At 32.1% G+C, this 20,361-nt stretch overlaps 2 protein-coding genes across 2 annotated transcripts; one reads left to right on the top strand and one right to left on the bottom strand.

Moving 5' to 3' along the window:
* The first annotated feature begins 138 nt into the window (after positions 1-138).
* LOC124543396 (transferrin) lies at positions 139-19,226 on the top strand. Its single transcript, XM_047121615.1, has 14 exons — positions 139-277; positions 621-723; positions 3,179-3,318; positions 9,044-9,162; positions 10,534-10,693; positions 11,578-11,735; positions 12,349-12,553; positions 13,898-14,060; positions 14,582-14,708; positions 15,171-15,355; positions 16,400-16,563; positions 16,923-17,018; positions 18,585-18,847; positions 18,967-19,226. Exons 1-14 carry the CDS (start codon positions 211-213, stop codon positions 19,057-19,059), a joined length of 2,043 nt encoding a protein of 680 aa, XP_046977571.1. The 5' UTR covers positions 139-210; the 3' UTR covers positions 19,060-19,226.
* Positions 19,158-20,311, bottom strand: LOC124543405 (succinate dehydrogenase cytochrome b560 subunit, mitochondrial-like). Its single transcript, XM_047121624.1, has 3 exons — positions 20,106-20,311; positions 19,793-20,025; positions 19,158-19,541 (listed from the first exon to the last, which is right to left on the bottom strand). The coding sequence occupies exons 1-3, from the start codon at positions 20,126-20,128 to the stop codon at positions 19,255-19,257; spliced, it is 543 nt and encodes a 180-aa protein (XP_046977580.1). The 5' UTR covers positions 20,129-20,311; the 3' UTR covers positions 19,158-19,254.
* Between the last annotated feature and the right edge of the window lie 50 nt (positions 20,312-20,361).

Genomic DNA, 20,361 nt, shown 5'->3' with positions numbered 1-20,361 from the left:
ATTAAGAACTTTGTAATTATAAAAAATAAATCTGCAATAACAAAAAAAAAAACAATTTCAACCTAATTAATCGTATCTATAATAATAGTATCTATAGTGTTAAAAAATAATCACAACAAGATATCCCAAGCCACTGAATCAATATATAAAAGAAATCGTAGAGTAAACGTCCAGTCGTGTTAACATTCGCGCGTGGTCGAACGCCTGACCATGACTTTGAAATATTTATTAGTTTTGATAGCTCTGACTTGTGTTAATGTCAACTGCAAATCTCCATGTATGTTTTGATATAATTTTTGTTATTGTTATCTGTTTTTTACAATAATATTAGCACAGTGTGATAAACATCGTGGCTGTATGTATACGATCATTTGATTTGGATTTATCTTAAATCTTAATGATTAAAAACGTTTGTTTGCATTCTTGGCAAATTAAAATTTTAAACGTTTCAAAATATTTTATTTTATAGTTTTAGATTTACTAATACGTTTCATTATTTTTTGTATTACTACGTATAATTATACATACTAGTGTTTGAGTTTATTTATATGATTTCTTTCATTTAAAGTTAATATTTGCACTTGTTGTAACGTGTTTTTGATAACCTTTGCCATTTTTAGACAAAATATGCGTTCCGTCGCAACACTTGAAGGCCTGCGAGGCGATGCTTGAAGTCCCTACAAAGAGCAAGGCTATTTTGGAATGCATACCAGCAAGAGATAGGTAGGATAATATTAGAACTTGAAGGAACTTTGTTATTTAAATTTTCGAGTCACTTTTTTATTTATTTTCTTTAGAATATTATGTTATATACTTATATTTTTATAATTATTTACGTTCGTACCGACTTATACGTATTTTACTCGATTTATAAGATGGCGCCTGCCACTCACTATGTTTCCCGCGCTTTTACTGAATTTTTTATTTTAATATTTTTTTCTGTTTTACAATTTACAACAAAATTTATATGTTTTTTAAATTTGTTGTCAGTAAAAAATATTTTATTCCATGGACTACAGTTAAAAAGATTCATTTGTATATTAGGTACTGACAAATGAACGTTTGTAACCTTTGTTATCGTATTTTTATACCTAACTAAAGTCATTACTATATAAAGTAGATAAATTTATAAACAAAATATTCTTGGGGTTATTAAAGTAGTTTCAAAAACACACAAACAATTACTCTGTTTAATGTTTTGTTACTTATATGTTAGATATGTTCTGTAACTCTGTGTGTTTGTTTACCTTATTATAACTTAACTGTTGAATCTTAATGTTTTACGCACAGGAACAACAATGAACAGAAGTATTAATTTGACTACTGTACATTACCCGCGTTAAATTTTTTTAATAAGTAAAATCATAAAACACAAAGCAACGCTTATCCTATGCCGCGGGAAATTCGACAAATTCTATAATTCGATGCTAAAATAGCAGTAAACACACATGTATATAAACTTTAAAATCTTATTAACTTCAATAGACTTGACCAATTTTGATGAAGTAAAGACAAACACTTTGCTGAAAAACAACTCAAAAATGTTTTGGTTTCTTGCAAATAACCACGATAAATTATTTCGAAATCACAGACGTACCCACATTTCAGTTTTATTTAATTGTTCACACAGTAAAACATTTCGCCTACCTTCAAGATTTCATTAAAACGATACCGAAATTTAATTATAAATAACATTTCGTACATTAAGCGAGAGAGAAACGAGAGAAATACCGGTATATCTCGAGACCCAGTTGAGAGACGAAAGCAATTTATCAAAGTGACATTTATTGGGTACTCACTAACTATGTTACCTTCAAGATTTGACAAGTGCAAATTCATTCGCCATCCATTAGTCATGTACCAAATTTCTTCTTGAGGAAATAGGTACAATTTTAATATTTGCCTTCCAAGCTTATTGAGTAGGTATTTCAGTACAAAAACAATTTATTATTTACAGTAACAAAAGCGAATCAGTAGGTAGCATTTATACCATTTACTCTATCATAAAATATAATAAATAAAGGAATAATATTTTTAGTGCTTTGATTCATAAAAGATTCTTTTAGTTTACAATAAAATGGAACAATAGTCATTGTCGCCACGAATACTCGTATGCCATCTATTCAAGTACGTGCTAGGAATTTTCGAACAGCAACGCGTAAAAGTCATTTTATTAAAATATAACCTTTATATTTATAGGAATAAGACCTATAATGTATGTCGTTTATAAAATTCTTACGTAATACATTCTCATATCTAAAAAACGTGGGTTGAAGTTAAACCTATTTCATCTTATGATTTATCCTTATGAAACCTCCGAATGTTCTTATCAATTACCAAAGAAATTGAAATTTAAAGTCTTTAACTCTGGCGTACCCATTTCATAATTCTGATGTAGTCTATGATTTTCTTAGCTTATTACCTAAATAATTTTAAGAATAGTAAACCTGCGTTATTACAGACGATGAAACATATTAGTTCTTGGTTCTCATTATTGACGGTGCATTAATGGAAACCCTCTACTTTGTGGCCTTAGCCCAGCTGTGGGAAATTTACAGGCTGTTACTTTACTAATGGCATATTTTATTTTTGGATGGCATGATTACTTAACAGTTACTTTATATAAGGGTGGTTGCACGACTGCGAATTAAAATTATTTTTTTTACGATTAAAAATGTAAAAATATAAATATTTCCACAATACTAACATAACATAATATTACAAGAAGGACATAAAAACTCAAAATGATTTTACTTTATATATACATATTTATATTCTTTGAACGTTGTTTTGCAGTTTATGTGAGCGAGGAATCGTTCAATTCGAGAGACCTTGATTCAATTTGATCTTTTACGGGTCTATTCCCCAATTTAACTAAATTGGATAATACGATCCCAATAAGACTTCGTTCTCATTGAAGCTCATATTGGCGTTAAGGATTTTATTATATTATTCTGGATCCGTTATGACCTAATCTATAAATTACATTTTATAATAATGGAAGAAGGCGAATGTATGTCTGTCTTCATCTTAATAAAGAAATTAAAACTTCCTTATTTATTAAAAACTTTTTTCGTTTTCTACTTATTTAAAACAATTTAAAGTTTATTCATTTTTCTTATAAAATTTGACTTATTTGATGGAGATAAAGTGTTAATATATTTGCTTCCTTACTTAGGGTGGAATGTCTATCATTCATTCAACAACGTCAGGCAGATCTAGTGCCTGTGGATCCGGAAGATATGTACATGGCTTCGAAAATACCTAACCAGGATTTCGTCGTCTTCCAGGAATACAGGACAGATGACGAGCCCGATGGTAAGTTGTTTTTAAAAACAATCAATTAACACTCATAATATATTTCCGGTAATGTTTAAATATACCCATGTCAATATCGAATTAATATTAATTTATATCTCTAAAATATTATTGTCATTGTAATGAGTACCTACGTATTTATAAAGGGCGGGTCACCAGACACCACAGTCTTAAGACCTGTTAACGAACCTGTTTTTTAACAACAACGTTGGTCCCTTTCTCATTCAGACAGATATCTTAGTGTTACATAAGAGAGAAAGCTGATAATGTATGTTAATGTATCACCAAACTGACCTCTAAGGTTACTGGATGCAAATGTCAATCACTCTACCAAAACAACTTATTCGAATCACTAGGAAATAAGAAGAATATATAAATAATATAATCAAAGATTTACAAATGGTTTTATATGCTATAAAATTGCCTGTGGTTGTTTCTCGTTCAATATCTTTGATATAAGTTAAAAAGAAATCGTATATTTGGTATGATATAACTATAATTCTCTATATTGATCTTTCGTATGAGTAAAGAAAAGATGCAGTTTTTATTGGATTAGACTCTCTGGGCTAATTTCGGCCATTCTGAATAGAGTGTTAGCTAATGCCTAGGCACCAGCATTTAGTGATCAAATGTGTGTGCTATAAAAGGTGAACTCCAGACACAGCTGCAAAGGTTGGAAGTTAAGAAAGTGTTAAATATTGCCATTTTATAAGCTTTAGGCTGTTCCAGCGAACTTCGTGTCCATAAAATAACACTTTTTCATACTCTAACCTTGGGTTTGGTTCCAAGAAATTAGGGACACCTCCAGCATTATAGTATTACAACTATACCAATGAAGCAATCTAAGATAACTCTAAGATAGGTATGCTTACACATAATAATACAATAAAATACATTGACGAATCGTTTATTAACTATTCAACACATTCTCACCTGAACTAAGATTGAAAAAAAGATATACATTCAAGACGTACGTTGACCGCACAAAGTTTCGAAACTAATCAAACATGCTTAGAAACTTAGATAGGCAAATTCGTATGCACAAGATACATTTAATGAGATATAGGATACTCGGAGCGAGACGGGAGATTCTTGGAAACTTGTTTGACAAATAGATTGGAATTAATTTAATATAACTCCGGTAAGCTGGCTTTTAGCTATCATTTGTTTCATGTTTCATATGTGATAATGCGATATGCTCTCAATCTATCTTCTATTTATAATATTATCGAAACTGTTTTTGTTTTTAAATATGTTAAATAATTAACATTTAAAAATGTACAAAACTTGTTTATTATTTAAACTTCAATTCTTGAGAAAAGGAGATTCTTGAAAAATAGGTATACATTAATGGCGCTCGAAATAACGAAATCTTGAAATGGAGAGCAAAAGCTTGTCAAGAACTCCTTATCCAAATTCACTATACAGAAGCTTTTTGTATTCGTTGAATTGTTTCGTCTTAAATAAGGAAACAAATAAAATTTCAATACCTTAAATCAACTTTAAAAAAAATATTGGATTTAATTTGCTTCACAAATACTTGGCATGTAAAAGTTTTAGATTGAATATGAAATGATTTAGTAATTTCAACTATAAGATTGGAAACATTATGTAAAGTACTTGAACACAGTATTAATAACAACTTTCGACTATAGATAATAGATCGAGTTATATAACTTTAATCAACGAGAGAAAGTATAAACAATGCTATTGTTATCATTTTGACAACGTTGTATCAAATATTTTGTGTAACATAATGTTTGATAACAAATAAATAATTGTAATCACTGGCGAAATTAGTCAGTGTAACTATATGCATAGGAGACATAAGATTATGGTTCCCAAGGATAGTGGAACATTGGTGATATAAGGAATATTTACAGTGATATTTTCTGTGAGCGATGGTGTCCTGTTTTCCCATACGCCTACCAATATTATAAAGGAAAAAATTAAATATATTAGGTTTCATTTTGTTTGAATAGCAAGCGAGTCGAGATGGCCCAGTGGGTAGAACGCGTGCATCTTAACCGATGATTGCGGGTTCAAACCCAGGCAAACACCCCTGATTCATGTGCTTAATTTTTCTTTATAATTCATCTCGTGCTCAGCGGTGAAGGAAAACATCGTGAGGAAACCTGCATGTGACAAATTTCATAGAAATTCTGCCACATGTGTATTCCACCAACCCGCATTGGAACAGCGTGGTGGAGTATGTTCCAAAACCTATTCCTCAAAGGGAGAGGAGGCTTTTAGCCCAGCAGTGGGAATTTACAGGCTTTTGTTGTTGTTGTAGCAAGAGAATTCTTTAAATAATCGTGTATATCTTATCAAAGAACGCGCATTTATTTTTTCATCAAAGATATTAATTATTTTTTGTTTTGGATGAACTTCAGAATAGCGAAAACCTTTATAAATATACTCGGTCGTGCGAGAAAATGGGTTACAAAATTCGATTTCTCGTAAAATATTGCGAGTCGCCAAAATCCTTTTAAGGGGACTCTTAGACAGTCCAATGCCACAAACAACAACCTTTCATGATGTAATTCGGTTACGTAAGGGTGAGTATATCCTTTATTTGAAAATTTACTTTAATAAAATATACAATTAAAATATTATGAATACCAACAATAAAGTAATTAATTAAAACTTATCCACATATACGATTAATTTATGGCATCATGGTCCAAAACGAGATGAATATTCATGTTTCGCAAATGTTATTCACAAACACAGAACATGCTAATGGCATACATAAGGCATTAGAATTCTAACCACGCTAGATAAAGAGATAGGGGCGAATTACCCTCCCACCCTCAGAGGTACAATAACCAGACATAAAAATTCTCCAAAAACCAGTCTAATATCTCATTGTAATTTTTATATCAACTTTGCGCGAAACGGAATGAAATTACAAAAAAATTGTTAGAAGTGTCAATATGTACAAAGCGTAGCTTAATGTCACCTGTGCGTGTTGGGTCAAGGTTCTACATAATAAACAAACGGCAACATGTAGTTACTTTATTTGGCATTCTTCCAACTCTCCTCCCCTTTCCAAACGATACATTATTTTGGGTACTTTTAGGTATTTTAACGATATGCAGCACAAATTTAACTTTTTTTTTTTTTTAATAAAAAGTCATCGCTGTTTAATATGAAAATGTAACAATATTGATCAAGCCCTTATTTTAAATCGAAGAAGACCGCAGAATAGCCCACATATAAATACCTTTTTTCACATAAATCTATCACCTCAGAGTAATTTTATATTGCAACCAGTGATGTCGTCAATTCAATGTTAATGTTTTATTTATCTTTAGTCCACTGTTATATGCTATACCTGCCCAAAATGGTTCATAAAAAAGTATTCATTGAATAATATATTATGTAGAAGTAAACGTTACCACATAACATATTTTTAGTCGAAAAAAAAGTCTTTAAATTATATTACTAAAATAACTTCATTCAACGTACTAAAATATATGAAATTCATAACTTTTCTTGACCTAACAGTTGGGAACGCATAGTTATGTCAATGTTTTGTAGAATGGTCACAGGGGTACATCGGTACACGGATTAAAGTACGTTGACCTTAGTTATAACATCGTGTTCTATTTGTCTAGCTTCGTGTGTTCGATGAAATACATGATAAACTATTTACCACGATATATCAACGACTACGAGTACGACTGCGAGTCTACTGACGACTCAACTGATGTATAATTTCAGTCCTTATTTCTTACCCATTGAGGATTTAGCGTTGAACATATAAGCATTTTTATACATTCTTGTTGAACTGGTTCTGGACGGTATTTTGATCACGAGCTTCATGCGTTAATTACTCATCAATGTACAAAATACGCAGAATTTATACTTTTACTATTCACAACGCGAAAGATAAAATTTCGTGACATTTAATAATACATAAATAACAATACCAACCTTTATTCACTATCTAGTAACCTATATCGTAGTAATCTATATTGTAGTTAAAGAAGATACGAGAATTGCATAGTACGACACAACTTAGGTGTCGCATCGGCAAAATTCGTAAAACCGATCATCCGAATTGAGTACGCTCTCCCAAAGTATTTATTTCTCATGCGAATACGATCTTTGCACAAACGTAATAACGTCTAATATCATATGACCTAATATATTCGTCAATTTGACGCGTCGATTTACACGCACTTGTTTTCTGTGACGCGTGAATCTATAGCGACGAATAGCGTCGAATGGCGCGATAGGGAGCTATTTCTATTGGTTGTGTAAATCGGCAGTAATCGGTTTTAATTTCATTCCATTGCATTTTCCGATGCTACATCTAATTTGTGTCCTACTATACCTATGTTCTATTTTAGGAGTTCGGTCATTTAGGGGCTTTATTAGTTCTTAGTTTTTTTTTCTAAAACGTTGATTAACATAAGATCAGGTAACAAATTTCTACACTATGAGACTTTTTTTCGTATCCTCTGGTACCAGATACTTAACAACTTAAATAAGATATCTATAAAAATAAAGTTCAATTACTTTACCCAAGGATATTAGAAGTTTAATTAAATTTATTGAATCGACACCGAAAAACCTCTTAATTACGGGGCCGTCTTTATTGTCTCGCTAAAGGACAAAGGCGTTCTATGGAATTGTTTTATGCTCGTAGCAATTAGTAAAAAGCTAAGAAATGTGGCTTTTCAAAAGTATATACGAATTATATCGTGGTCCTGTCTGGTTTAAAGTATTGGAAACGCTATTGTATATTTTCAGAAGGTATTATTAAAACAGAATTAAAGAGACTAAGACTTAGCGTTTCTTAAGATACGAGTTAACAACTCTTTCTGGCTATCGTGTAAGATTTTACTAGTTTTAAAAATATATATTTCACACGCAATATTTAAATTACATATTAGTTAGAAATAACCAACTGATTTCTGAAATAGGTTTTGACATTGATACACAAAGTACTTTATGCGTCAAACATAAGTCAAGTAAGAACAATCTATATTAATATTATAAATGTGAAAGTAACTCTGTCGGTCTGTCTGTCTGTCACTCTTTCACGACCAAACCGCTTAATGGAATTTGATGAAATTAGCTATGAAGCAAACTTGAACTCCAAGAAAGGACTAAGCCTGACACATGATGAAATAGACGCGAGCGAAGCCGCGGGCGTCTACTAGTTTAAGATAAAATAAGATATATACATATATATCTCACGGTGCGCCTCACATTTCTTGTTTTTCTAACACGATTTTCACTGGCCAGAATCAAATCTAAACTAAGTGATTTCAATCAAAGTATTTAATTATCCCATGCTGCGACATATATATATATCTTATTACATTTTAGACATAATATGTATGTCTTAAATTTTTCGTTACATTTTTTGGAAACTCTGATTTTACTTACGTATTTTGAACTAAAATTAATTTTATAGTAAAACATAAATGCAAAAATGATAAGAACTTAAACTTTAATATAAATGTTGTTATGTAATAGTAATTATTTAAATGCAGTTACCTGTTCTATACAATACTTCTTTTACCGTTGGCCGCCTGTCAGAGATATATTATATAAGTAATAGAAATCTACGTTACGCTATCACACATTTATAACAAATAAATATATACAATTAAATCTAACCTAAAAAGTCCTCAAATTTTATGATAGATGTTATTTTTAATCAAGTAATTTCTAATATAATGATACAATATGTTTCTTCCTCTTTTAGCGGAGTTTCGATATGAAGCAGTCATAGTTGTCCACAAGGACATCCCCATAAACAACCTGGATCAACTCAAGGGATTGAAATCTTGCCACACAGGAGTCAACAGAAATGTTGGTTACAAGGTACGTTATATACTCACATTCACAATACGACGAAAGCGGTTATACTATGAAAGAATTTGAATACTGTAGTTAATGTACATAATTATAGTTTTTCCTTTGACAGTCACAGTCATAATAGGTGTTGTTTCAGGGGATTCTTAAATCATCGAGGAGTTTTTTTTTCCTATATTTCATTTTTATTTCTTATTAAAAATACAAAAGACAGCTATTAACACGTAAATATTTCAAATGAGTAAAATTTGGTTTTGTTCAACCACAACAGATCTTTCAAAAAGACCGAGTAACGAAACTATTTTAATTACAAGTTGAAAACCTCCTATAGGTATATCCTTCGAACTTATGTTATTCGGCAAATATTGGAATTGAAGCGAACCAACCAAAAGTAAATTTGACTTGTTGGGTTATCCTAAAGTAGTTTAATACTTTTGCAATGAGTATTAAGAAACAGACTTTCTATTAATCAAGAAAGAAACAATTTATTAGAATACCTACAAATTTATCGATTTAAGATAACATGTTCCGAATTCTAAAGAAATGTAATATAACATTTAGATTACGTGGATCAATTTCCATTTCTATTTACTTCAAAATAGAAAAATACGAAGTATTTCCGGTTTATTCAATTTTTAACTTATAAAATAAAATAATAATATAACTAAATTGTATATTTTTGATGTCAACGTTTCTCATTGACCCACCTTGTATACCGTGACGGCAAACTACAAGACATTCTCGCTAGCCACCCTCTCAACTCCTTTGTTAGATTTCCACAAAATTTACTTTACACTATATTATATTGCAAAACTTTACACTTCAGCAACCGAAATACAAACGTGTAATTTACTAAATAAACAAAACTTAACTAATACATATGTTTAAATATAAGTCATTCAATCTGATTTCGGATACGGTGCGAGAAATCTATACCATAAAATTTAGAATTGAAAAACCATCCCATTTATTTTAGATTTTATTTATTATAAATGAAGAGAAATGAAACATGTAATTAGAAAGGTACTGTGCCCTAGATAAACGAAGAAAAGGTTAAATTTCGTCCAAAAAAGCGAGAACATACGCCCTGTTATTTATAAGTACAATATAAAGTCATTAAATTTGGACGCTGTATAAAATCTCGGTGCCAGAATTCCTTTGATCATAGTAGAGGAAATGAATCTCTTTGCAAGCCATTTGAAGTAATTTACGTTCTTTTGGTTGCGTTATTACTGATCAAAATTAACGAAAACAAAATTAAAATTTTAATATTTTTAGGAACCTACAACATTTTATACATTAGGTACATAAATAAATTGTTCTATACGATTGGGCGATTTTCTGACGAATCTAGCAACAATTTATTGGTTTATTTTATAGATTCCTTTGACAATGCTTATGAAGAGATCAGTATTTCCAAAAATGACCGATCGCACTATTTCTCCAAAAGAGAATGAGCTCCGCGCCTTGTCATCGTTCTTCAAAAAATCTTGCATCGTCGGCAAATGGTCGCCAGATCCTAAAACTAATTCGGCTTGGAGTAAGTAAAAATATTACATTTTAAATATTTATATTAAATTTACAATTTAGGTATTTCCTGTGGATGTTCTTTAATGCTCATAATAATACTTACCGTTTTATCAAATGTTTCTGTTTCTTATTTATAGTTTAGACCTACAATGTTAAGTCCAAGTATTGCTCCCATTAAATAAAACAATACATTAGGTACACATAAAAAAATTCAAATACTCTTAAACCAAAAATTTTAAATTATAATAGTGCACGATTATCTAAAATGAAAGCGAAACAAAACTATAAATCAATTTCGTTTTCCGTAACTGAGTTACAAAAGTGTTTTATTTCTAAGCATTGGAAGCAATTTATACTTTACCCTGTTCGAAGTCTTAAAACTTTAATCGTACCAACTGCTTTCAATCAAGTTTATTCGAGATAGAAAAGTCGTTAAATTTAAGACAAGGCAACAGGTGGCCCACAGAAATCATTACTGTGAAGATTTCGATCAGATCTTGAATAATGAAGATACCAATAACATTTCAAAGAAAACTTCTATCAAATTAAGTTCAGAAGATATTTTTTTACATGTCGAATTGAGATCACGTGATAGATTACGACTAAGTGTTACAATAATAATAACACAAATATATACCTTCATCTATAATTAATTGTCAGCTAAACTAATTAAGTGTTACTTCTGATTTGGTAGTTTGATATTGCGCAAAGAACACAAAACTGGCTCTATGTATAAAATTGGTTGATTACAGATAATAATAAGAGAATCAAAATGTAATTGTTACGAAAAATTATTAAGTTTGTTCAGTATATTTGGATATTGTCACTTATTTAAAAATATACTGGGGGCTCCATAAAATAATAAGTATTTCTCATTGAAGTCTGTAATTACAGAGGGTCAATATAACCAACTGTGCGCGATGTGCGAACACCCAGACAAATGCGATTATCCTGATAACTTTAGCGGCTACGAAGGAGCTTTGAGATGTCTGGCTCATAACGGCGGCGAAGTGGCCTTCACTAAGGTCATCTACGTGCGCAAGTTCTTTGGGGTGAGAATTATTAAAGCAACTAATTCATCATAAGCAGACGTTCTCATTCCAACGGATGTAATTAAAAATGTTAAGGTTTTCGTTTTGCTTAGTCATTTCCATTTAATTAATCTTCCTTATCATGAAAACGAAAGTTATTAATAGCGAACACTTTCATGTTAAACTTAATTAGTTAAATTATGTAATTCTGCTCTAATAATAATAACCCGACCGAGACCGAACTAAACTAATTAATTTATAACTAAGGCAGCCGTCTTCAAAATCATAAAGTTTTTACCCTACCCGACACCAAATCGAATCTTGGTCAGCATTCACCAATTTACCGTATTTGTTCGCTTGCGAACTGTACTCGTCAAAACTTAGATATCTTTGGTGAGTCCACTTGCTCTATTAAAAGCAAGTTAAACAAATATTTTATGTAGTATTTACACAAGTACGGTTATTCTTTGAGTAACTTAAATTTATTTTAAAGCATGCTAGGTTTACATCTAGAAGACTGCAACAAAAGTATTGTCTCTTATGCTAAGATTTAATTTTGTAAGTTATAGTTGTGAGTCAGTTTTGTAAACTTATATAAATAAATAAAAAAATAACCCATTGTATCAAACATCAGCTCCCGGTTGGCACTATCCCAGCCAACCAGACGTCAGAGAACCCTGATGATTTCGCATATCTATGCGTGGACGGTTCCAAGGTCCCAATAAGGGAAAAAGCATGCTCATGGGCTGCCAGACCTTGGCAGGGACTGCTGGGACACAACGACGTATTGGCAAAGTTATCGCCGTTGAGAGAGAAGATTAAGCAATTAGCTGATGCTGGTAAGTTTCACATATATTTATCAAGTAAAATTATCATTAATAACGACGACGACCTCCGTGGTCGAGTGGTGTGTACACCGGTTTTCATGGGTACGCCACTCCGAGGTCCCGGGTTCGATTCCCGGCCGAGTCGATGTAGATTACAATTAGTTTTCTATGTTGTGGTACCTTCGTTACTTCTGATTTTCCAAAACACAAGTGCTTTAGCTACTTACATTGGGGTCAGAGTAATGTATGTGATGTTGTCCCATGTTGTCATGTTGTCTAAATACTTCTTAAATTGATATGATTATAAAACATATATATATTCGCAAGAAACTTAATAGATGTGACACTGCATAATATAGAGATTTCCTTTATGCTTTACTTAGCGGTAGGGTTTAGTGGGGGGTAAAATATATGACGCAATCATCACTGGTGGTGCTAGCTGGCTAAGTAGACGATCTTCTCAGGTCAGACAGACAGACAGATTCAAGTATTCTAGTGCCAAATAACAATAGATAATTAGTATTTATCCGATTATAAGCTTGAAGAAATCTAAGTTCCTAAGGTTGATGGTCCATTAACGACGAACTACGGTTAACATTAATTCTTAGTTTTTCCAATAACTATTCAAATTGAAATTGAAATATAATTATATATTTATATACAATTTCTTAAAAATACTTTCATTTCCAAGAATACGACTCGTACTTAAGACATTTTATATTATTATCGTATAGCCTTGGGACAAATAAGTCTTAGAGAGAAGAATATTTTAATTACTATCGTTAACAATCGTACCTATATATAGCGTACACGCCTTTTAATTAAAATAAATGTTAATTCTCAAAAGGTTTACTGTGCGAATAGAACTTTTTAAAATAACTGAGAATAAACGCAGTCATAACCTTCTGCCCTATGGTCACAATGATAACTTTTTGTACTGATTATGAAGTATTTTGACATGCCCAAGTTTACGCACATTCTTCGTACGACAGCATACTCGTACGAGTCACTGCATAACGCATCACGGAGTGTAAATTCTTCAAATGAAGGTATATCTAGGCAGGGCCGGATTTAGGGAAGGGCAACCGGGACAACTGCCCTGGGGCCTCCACATGAGTGGGGGCCACAATAGTTTTCAGCAAGTTAACAAATACCGAGATATAGTCAAATTATAATAAGGTTACTACTTACTTACCGATACAAATAAATCATAGCTTACTGATTGAAAAAAAAAGAAAAAAATACTCATTAATCCATAATATAGTTATTAGGGTATCCACGCTCCTGTTGGTTTAGGGCCTCCACTGCTTTGTAGCCCCCGGGCCTCCAGACCTTTAAATCCGACTCTGTTTCTAGGTGCTAGCACCCAACCAGAATGGTTCACGAAAGTCTTAGGTCTATCAGACAAGATCCATCACGTAGCTGACAACATCCCCATCAAACCAGTGGATTACTTAACGAAGGCAAACTACACGGAAGTTATAGAGAGAGGTCATGGACCACCTGAACCGGTGGTCAGGTAAGCGCGAATTTACATCAATGATATGGCAGACTTGTGAAAGGTCAACACCATTAACATTATTTATCTGTCTGCAACATAACAGGTTCTAAAAGCCTAGCTGCGTATCATTAATTATTTTTCGTTAACACATTCTGAAAATTTTGTTTTCTACTAATTCTGTATTTAATTAATTCCAAGAGTGACGAGTTGGCCTAATTTACCCTGCGATTAAGATTAATGTTAAATGTTTTGTGGGCTTTTACAGTTACAGCTACCCCAACAGATTAAATAAAATTTGAAAAAGAGAATAATTTTTGGTTACTACAAATACGTAAAAAAAGCTTGAAGTAAAATTTAACTCTTAAATTGATCGATCTCGTCATCTCTTCAGAAGAAATACTCACGACTTATTGCGTCTTTACATGACAAAGAAAGAACCTCCTTTAATATATAATTCTTAAAGACTGTATGTCACTTAAATATAAAGAAATACAATAAAGAATATATTCATGGACATTCAAACTGGAGTTTGTTATCAGGTTGTGCGTTACATCAAACGTGGCGTTGGCAAAGTGCCGTTCGATGTCAGTATTCGCCTTCAGCCGCGACATTCGTCCAAAACTTGACTGTGTCCAAGAAGCATCAGAGGAAGACTGTCTTAAAAGTGTAAGTAATTCAATTCTTTGGGAACAAATATATCTTGTGTGGGAATCCATCTGATAACACTATACTTACTAAAAATAGCTTTTATAAGGATAATGTACGTCACATTAGGTATAAATTCCTAACATTTTATTAGCTCCTTCATTAAATATTGAACAGAGAACTGGTATCTATGAATCAGACGGCACTTATAAATCAATTAGTACAATTTTATACAGCTTACAAACAGTTTATCCTATTGCTAGCATTATTATATCAATCTCTCAAATAAAAATATAAAAATTTCTGGTAACCAAAAAAAAATACATACCTAGGTATTTGTTGAAAACAAATTAGTATTGACAGTAACCTGCTAAAGAAACTTCATTGGACTTTATAATAAATATAGTTTTTAACACGAAAACAAAACACTCAGAAGTATAGCAATTGAGAGCATCAATAACATTTACCAAATATGTAACAAAGGTGCAAGATAACGGGTCAGATTTGGCAGCAGTTGATGATATGAGGGTCGCTTCTGCTTCGAAGAAATACAATCTCCATCCCGTGTTCCACGAAGTGTACGGAGAAGCGAAGCTACCTAACTACGCCGTGGCAGTTGTAAAGAAAAATTCACCATTTAATAACATCGACGATTTACGTGGAAAACTGTAAGTGACTTTTCTGGAGAAACCTCATTTCGACTTTCGAATAATCTCAACACTAACATTTCATCTCGTCGTCTTTTATGTACTTTTTCAATCATCTTTTATTATCTCTGAGATTAGGTATCTATTTTGTACTATTGTATCATTATTAGATTACGATTTAGACGTAAACAATTTTATTAGGTACTTTTCACTATTTTAATATATTCCTAACAGTATCTTCAGATCCAAATAACAAATTTAATGTGATGTACGCAAATCAAGATTGTTTTTGAACTAAAAAAAACTTAAGTACCTCACATATGTATCACTAGTAGTCGCCTGCGGCTTCGCTCGCGTTTTAGGATGTTGTCATGTGTCAGCCAAAAAAAATAGCGCATGTCCTTTCTTAGAGTTCAACTTTGCTTCATACCAAATTTCATGATATTCGATTCATCGGTTTGGTCGTGAAAAAGCGGCATACACACAGACAGACAGAGTTACTTTGACATTTATAATATTAACATAGATTTTACTTGGTAACAGGCTTTTGTGCCGACTACCGACATAAGATATTTGTGTGGGTATACATAAGATATTTTACCGCCAAAAAGCAAAATTAAGAAGGGCGAGTGAGCCAGTGTTGCAATAGAAAGAACATTTCTTTAGCGTCAATGTCTAGGTGCAGTGGTCACTGGTCGCCACATACCGTCAAAAGGCCAATAAAACACTACACAACAGAAAACATAAAAAAAAGTTGGTATCATTCACTCATTTATTCTACCGCCAAATAACAATACTTAGTATGGTTGTGTGCAGACTGCAGGGAGCATAATATTTTAGTTCCCATTGTTCATTGTTGGTAGCGTATTGGTAATATGATGAATGATTAATGTTTCTGACAGTTCCAACATCTGTAGGTAGCCAGTAAACATCAAATGACCCAAGATTTTTCTATATCGGAATATATAATAAGTATGTGCAAGCGCTCGCGAAATTTTCTAAACACAAATTAATGCAAGTTTCTTCAAATTAAATAACTCCTACCGTTAATGCTTTTTCTTTCAGTTCCTGTCACAATTCATTTGGTACATTCAGCGGACTCATTGCTCCACTGTACTATCTTATAAATAAAAATAAAATATCATCAGACAACTGTGTGAAGAACTTTGGTGATTTCTTCGCAGGATCATGCCTGCCTGGGGTTGATAAGGCAGAACACAATCCTCGAGGTTTGTTTGTTGCTAAAATATCATAACTCAATAAAAGAGTATATTAATAATTATATTGTCAGAACAACTACTTCTATAAGAAAGTTAGCTTCATATAAGCATTCTTCAAATTGATGATAAGCAAAGTATTTGCTATGTATCATTTACTCCCACATGTATATATAGATATACATGTGGGAGAAAAGCATGGCAATGTAAAGAAGACCCAGTTGTACTAAAATTTATTTATTAACATAACTTTTCATGTCTAGTTATTGAATATTTGTATGTTTAATGGGCAATCAATTAATATTATACATGTTATACATAAAAAAATATCTTAAATTTAAATAATAGGGGGTATATTCCATTCATTTAAGGTGAGGATGTATCCAAATTGAAAAAACAATGTTCGGGCAGCAACAGTGCTTGGAAATGCCTTCAAGAAGATAAGGGAGATGTAGCTTTTGTCTCAAGTAAGTAATAAATTTAAAAACTGAATATAGAAATTAATATAAATTACACAGGTCTGCGACCAAAAAACTGCATAGGATTTTTTTACATTTTCTTACAGATTTTAGCCTCCCAAAAACAGAAAAAATATTCAAATTATTATATCACATAAGTTTTTATGTATATTGCAGTTTATTTGTTCATTAGTAATAAATCTATATGATTTTTATTTGATAATTGAGAAAAAGCACCTGAGCTGTTGGTGAGATTGGAAATGTTTTAACATGTTGAGACAAGTCTAATGACGTATATCGCTAAGAAAAATTCTTTTCGATTTGGAATTCCTAGGATGTGGCGTGAGCAGAAAAATCACACCACAGGCTGCTTCTTCTGCTAAGTTGACGTAAACTGATTCAATTCAAAAAACAAAAGTAACATAATTTATCCTAATGTTGAGTCAGCTATACTTCCAATGCCCAATAGCTCCGAGATATCTATCCCGCAGCCACCTTCCAGTTTGGATGAATACCCCAGTGAGTTGGGAGGACGAAGCTACATTACCGCCTCCGGGTGAATCAAGCTCAGATTTATCTTTTGATGAAGAAGGATGATTTGTGGGGACTTCAAAATACTGACAATGCTTTTGGGTCAGCAGGCAGGCTATACCAAATACCCATGCTTCTTATGCTTGTGGGATAGTAGAGCCAAAGAACAGCACTGGAAAAAAGTGATTGGCCATCGAAGCTGTCAGAAGCAAAGTTGAAAGAGGGAGTTTTCACCGGCCCCGACATAAAAAAACTTTTAACGGACCCTTCATTTGTGAAAACTCTGAATGAGAAGGAAAAAGAAGCTTGGGTGTCGTTCAAGGACGTAGTGTGAAAGTTTTTGGGAAATACTAAGGATCCTAACTATAAAACCATTGTGCAACGGATGCTAGCAGCATACGAAGCTCAAGGCTGCAAGATGAGCTTGAAGGTCCATTTTTTATACTCTCACATAGAATATTTTCCTGAAAACCGTAGAGCTTACAGTGAAGAGCAGGGGGAGCGATTTCACCAGGATGTCCGTGATATCGAAAGAAGGTACCAAGGGCGATGGGATGTCACTATGCTTGCTGACTACTGTTGGCTGCTTAAGCGAGAAACTGAAGATGAAAATAGGAAAAGCACTCGTCAAAGTTTCAAGCAAAAGAAGAAGAGGTTTAATAAAGAACATGAATAAGTATATGTATTAAATTAATGTATCGTTAGCTTTAAAAATAAAAACTTATTATTTGAAAATTTTGAATAAAAGAGTGCTTTAACCAATTTTTTGTATTTGAATTTGCAAAAAATCCTTATGTGATAGAAAAAAATGGCCGTCATTTTTGAAATCAGCGCACTTTAAAACGTATATTTCAGTAAAAATATCTCCTGCAGCTGAAAAAATTTTTTTTTTCGCAGACCTGTGTTATTTATCAAATAGAATGTCAAAGCTAAACTAAAACTTACAATCCTTGCATGGTTTTTGCATATCATATGAAACATTTATAAAATTGTACTATCACATTAAATATATGAAATGGGTTACTTTTCATTTGTTACTTTCAGGTGCCGACCTATCCAACTTTGACTCTACACAGTTTGAATTACTTTGCCTGAACCGTGATAATGGTGGAAGAGATAACCTCGCAAACTTTGCTACTTGTAACATTGCTCTGGCTCCATCAAGGACTTGGCTATCTGCTAAAGACTTCCTATCGGATGTCTCTATAGCTCATACACCACTGAGTTTGGCACAATTACTAGACAGTAGAACTGATTTGTTCAACATTTATGGAGAATTTCTCAAAAACAACAATGTTATTTTTAATGTAAGTATATGAATGACCATTATAGTTAATAAATTTAATTTGAAACAGAATTATAATAATAATATATTATGTAAAATAGAATCAAAATAAGCATACACATAACTTTTGTATGTTTTTAGAATGCTGCTCGGGGATTGGCAACAACAGAGAAAATAGACTTCGAAAAATTCAAAACTATCCATGATGTTGTGAATACTTGTGGAGTTGCATAGAAATAGATGTCATAGACTATTAATGTTTTATGTTGTTTTTATTTGAAAGAAAGACTGTAAAAATGTATGATGATATTATAATAATAAAACAGATCTGATAAAATTAACTGATTAAATTTATTGCATAACTTATAATGAGAACAAATAAATAATACCAAAATATTCAACAACTATTTTTGCTATGTAATCCTTTATTTATAAGGCAGCGAGGAATAGAGTGATGGCAATTGTTCCGGCTAACATTGAATAACCAGTAGTGTAAACTTCCTTTATTGTCAGCCCTTTAGCAGTGTCCCAGTAAAGATGTCTAATTCCATTTGCAAAGTGATATCCAAATGGAGATGCAATGGCCACTTTAGCCAAAAATATTGTGGCTGGTGATAAGTTGAGGCCTTCAATCATTGTAATGTAGTGTGATATATCATGTGGTAACATAAGCGCTCCCATACCCAAAGCAGTTGCATATCCAGTAAGAATAATACCTATAACAAAATTTTAGATTAAGAAAATATTGAAAATTACCATTATAAATACCCAAATTGTTCATATCTTGAGTACATTTGATATAATATACATATTTGAACTTAATAACATATAAATGCACTTGATAAATTAAAAATACCTACTATTAAGTACTACTACAAAACATTAGTTTTGTTATCTTTCTTTAATGACAAATGCAATTATACACTAGTATTTTGATGAACTGTTGTTTAAAATATCAAAAACATACCTGCAGCTCTATGAGTAATTGACAACATACTAGTCAATTGGAACTTATAGATTGTTAGATGGGGAGACAGCGGTCTGTTAAGGCGTTCGTTTCTTAAATCGTGATGTTCATCCTTCGGTGGTTCGAATTTCTTAAAAGTTATCTTAGGAATTGAGGCAGCCTGAGCATATGACACACTACCTAATGCAGTGCGAAATTTTGCCAAGTTGCATAACGTTGAGCTACTTGCTAATCTGCAAAAGAATCCTCATATACAAAATCGTAAAGTATAAAGCAATAACTTTGTTACATAATAATAAATTAGTAAACATACCTGGTGCAGCAAAATAAAGCCATTATGATAGAAATAAGAAATATATGATAAAAAGGAGCTGAATGTTTTTATTATTGTCCGAATAATTATATATATTAGATTTCTGAAAGTGTTTCGGACCACGAGATGATAGGTCGACAAAAACAAGTTGTCAACGTCAAAGTTTGAAATCTTTAAAGTACTTGGTTTCCTAAATGTCAATAGAGCCGATTTTTATAGTTATAGCATTTACGAAGCAAATTTACATAAAAGTGAT

This window comes from Vanessa cardui, chromosome 3 (assembly GCF_905220365.1).
Source record: "Vanessa cardui chromosome 3, ilVanCard2.1, whole genome shotgun sequence".
Taxonomy (NCBI): Eukaryota; Metazoa; Arthropoda; class Insecta; order Lepidoptera; family Nymphalidae; genus Vanessa; species Vanessa cardui.
The sequence above is the reverse complement of the archived record's forward strand: the minus strand, read 5'-3'. Positions and strand labels throughout refer to the sequence as shown.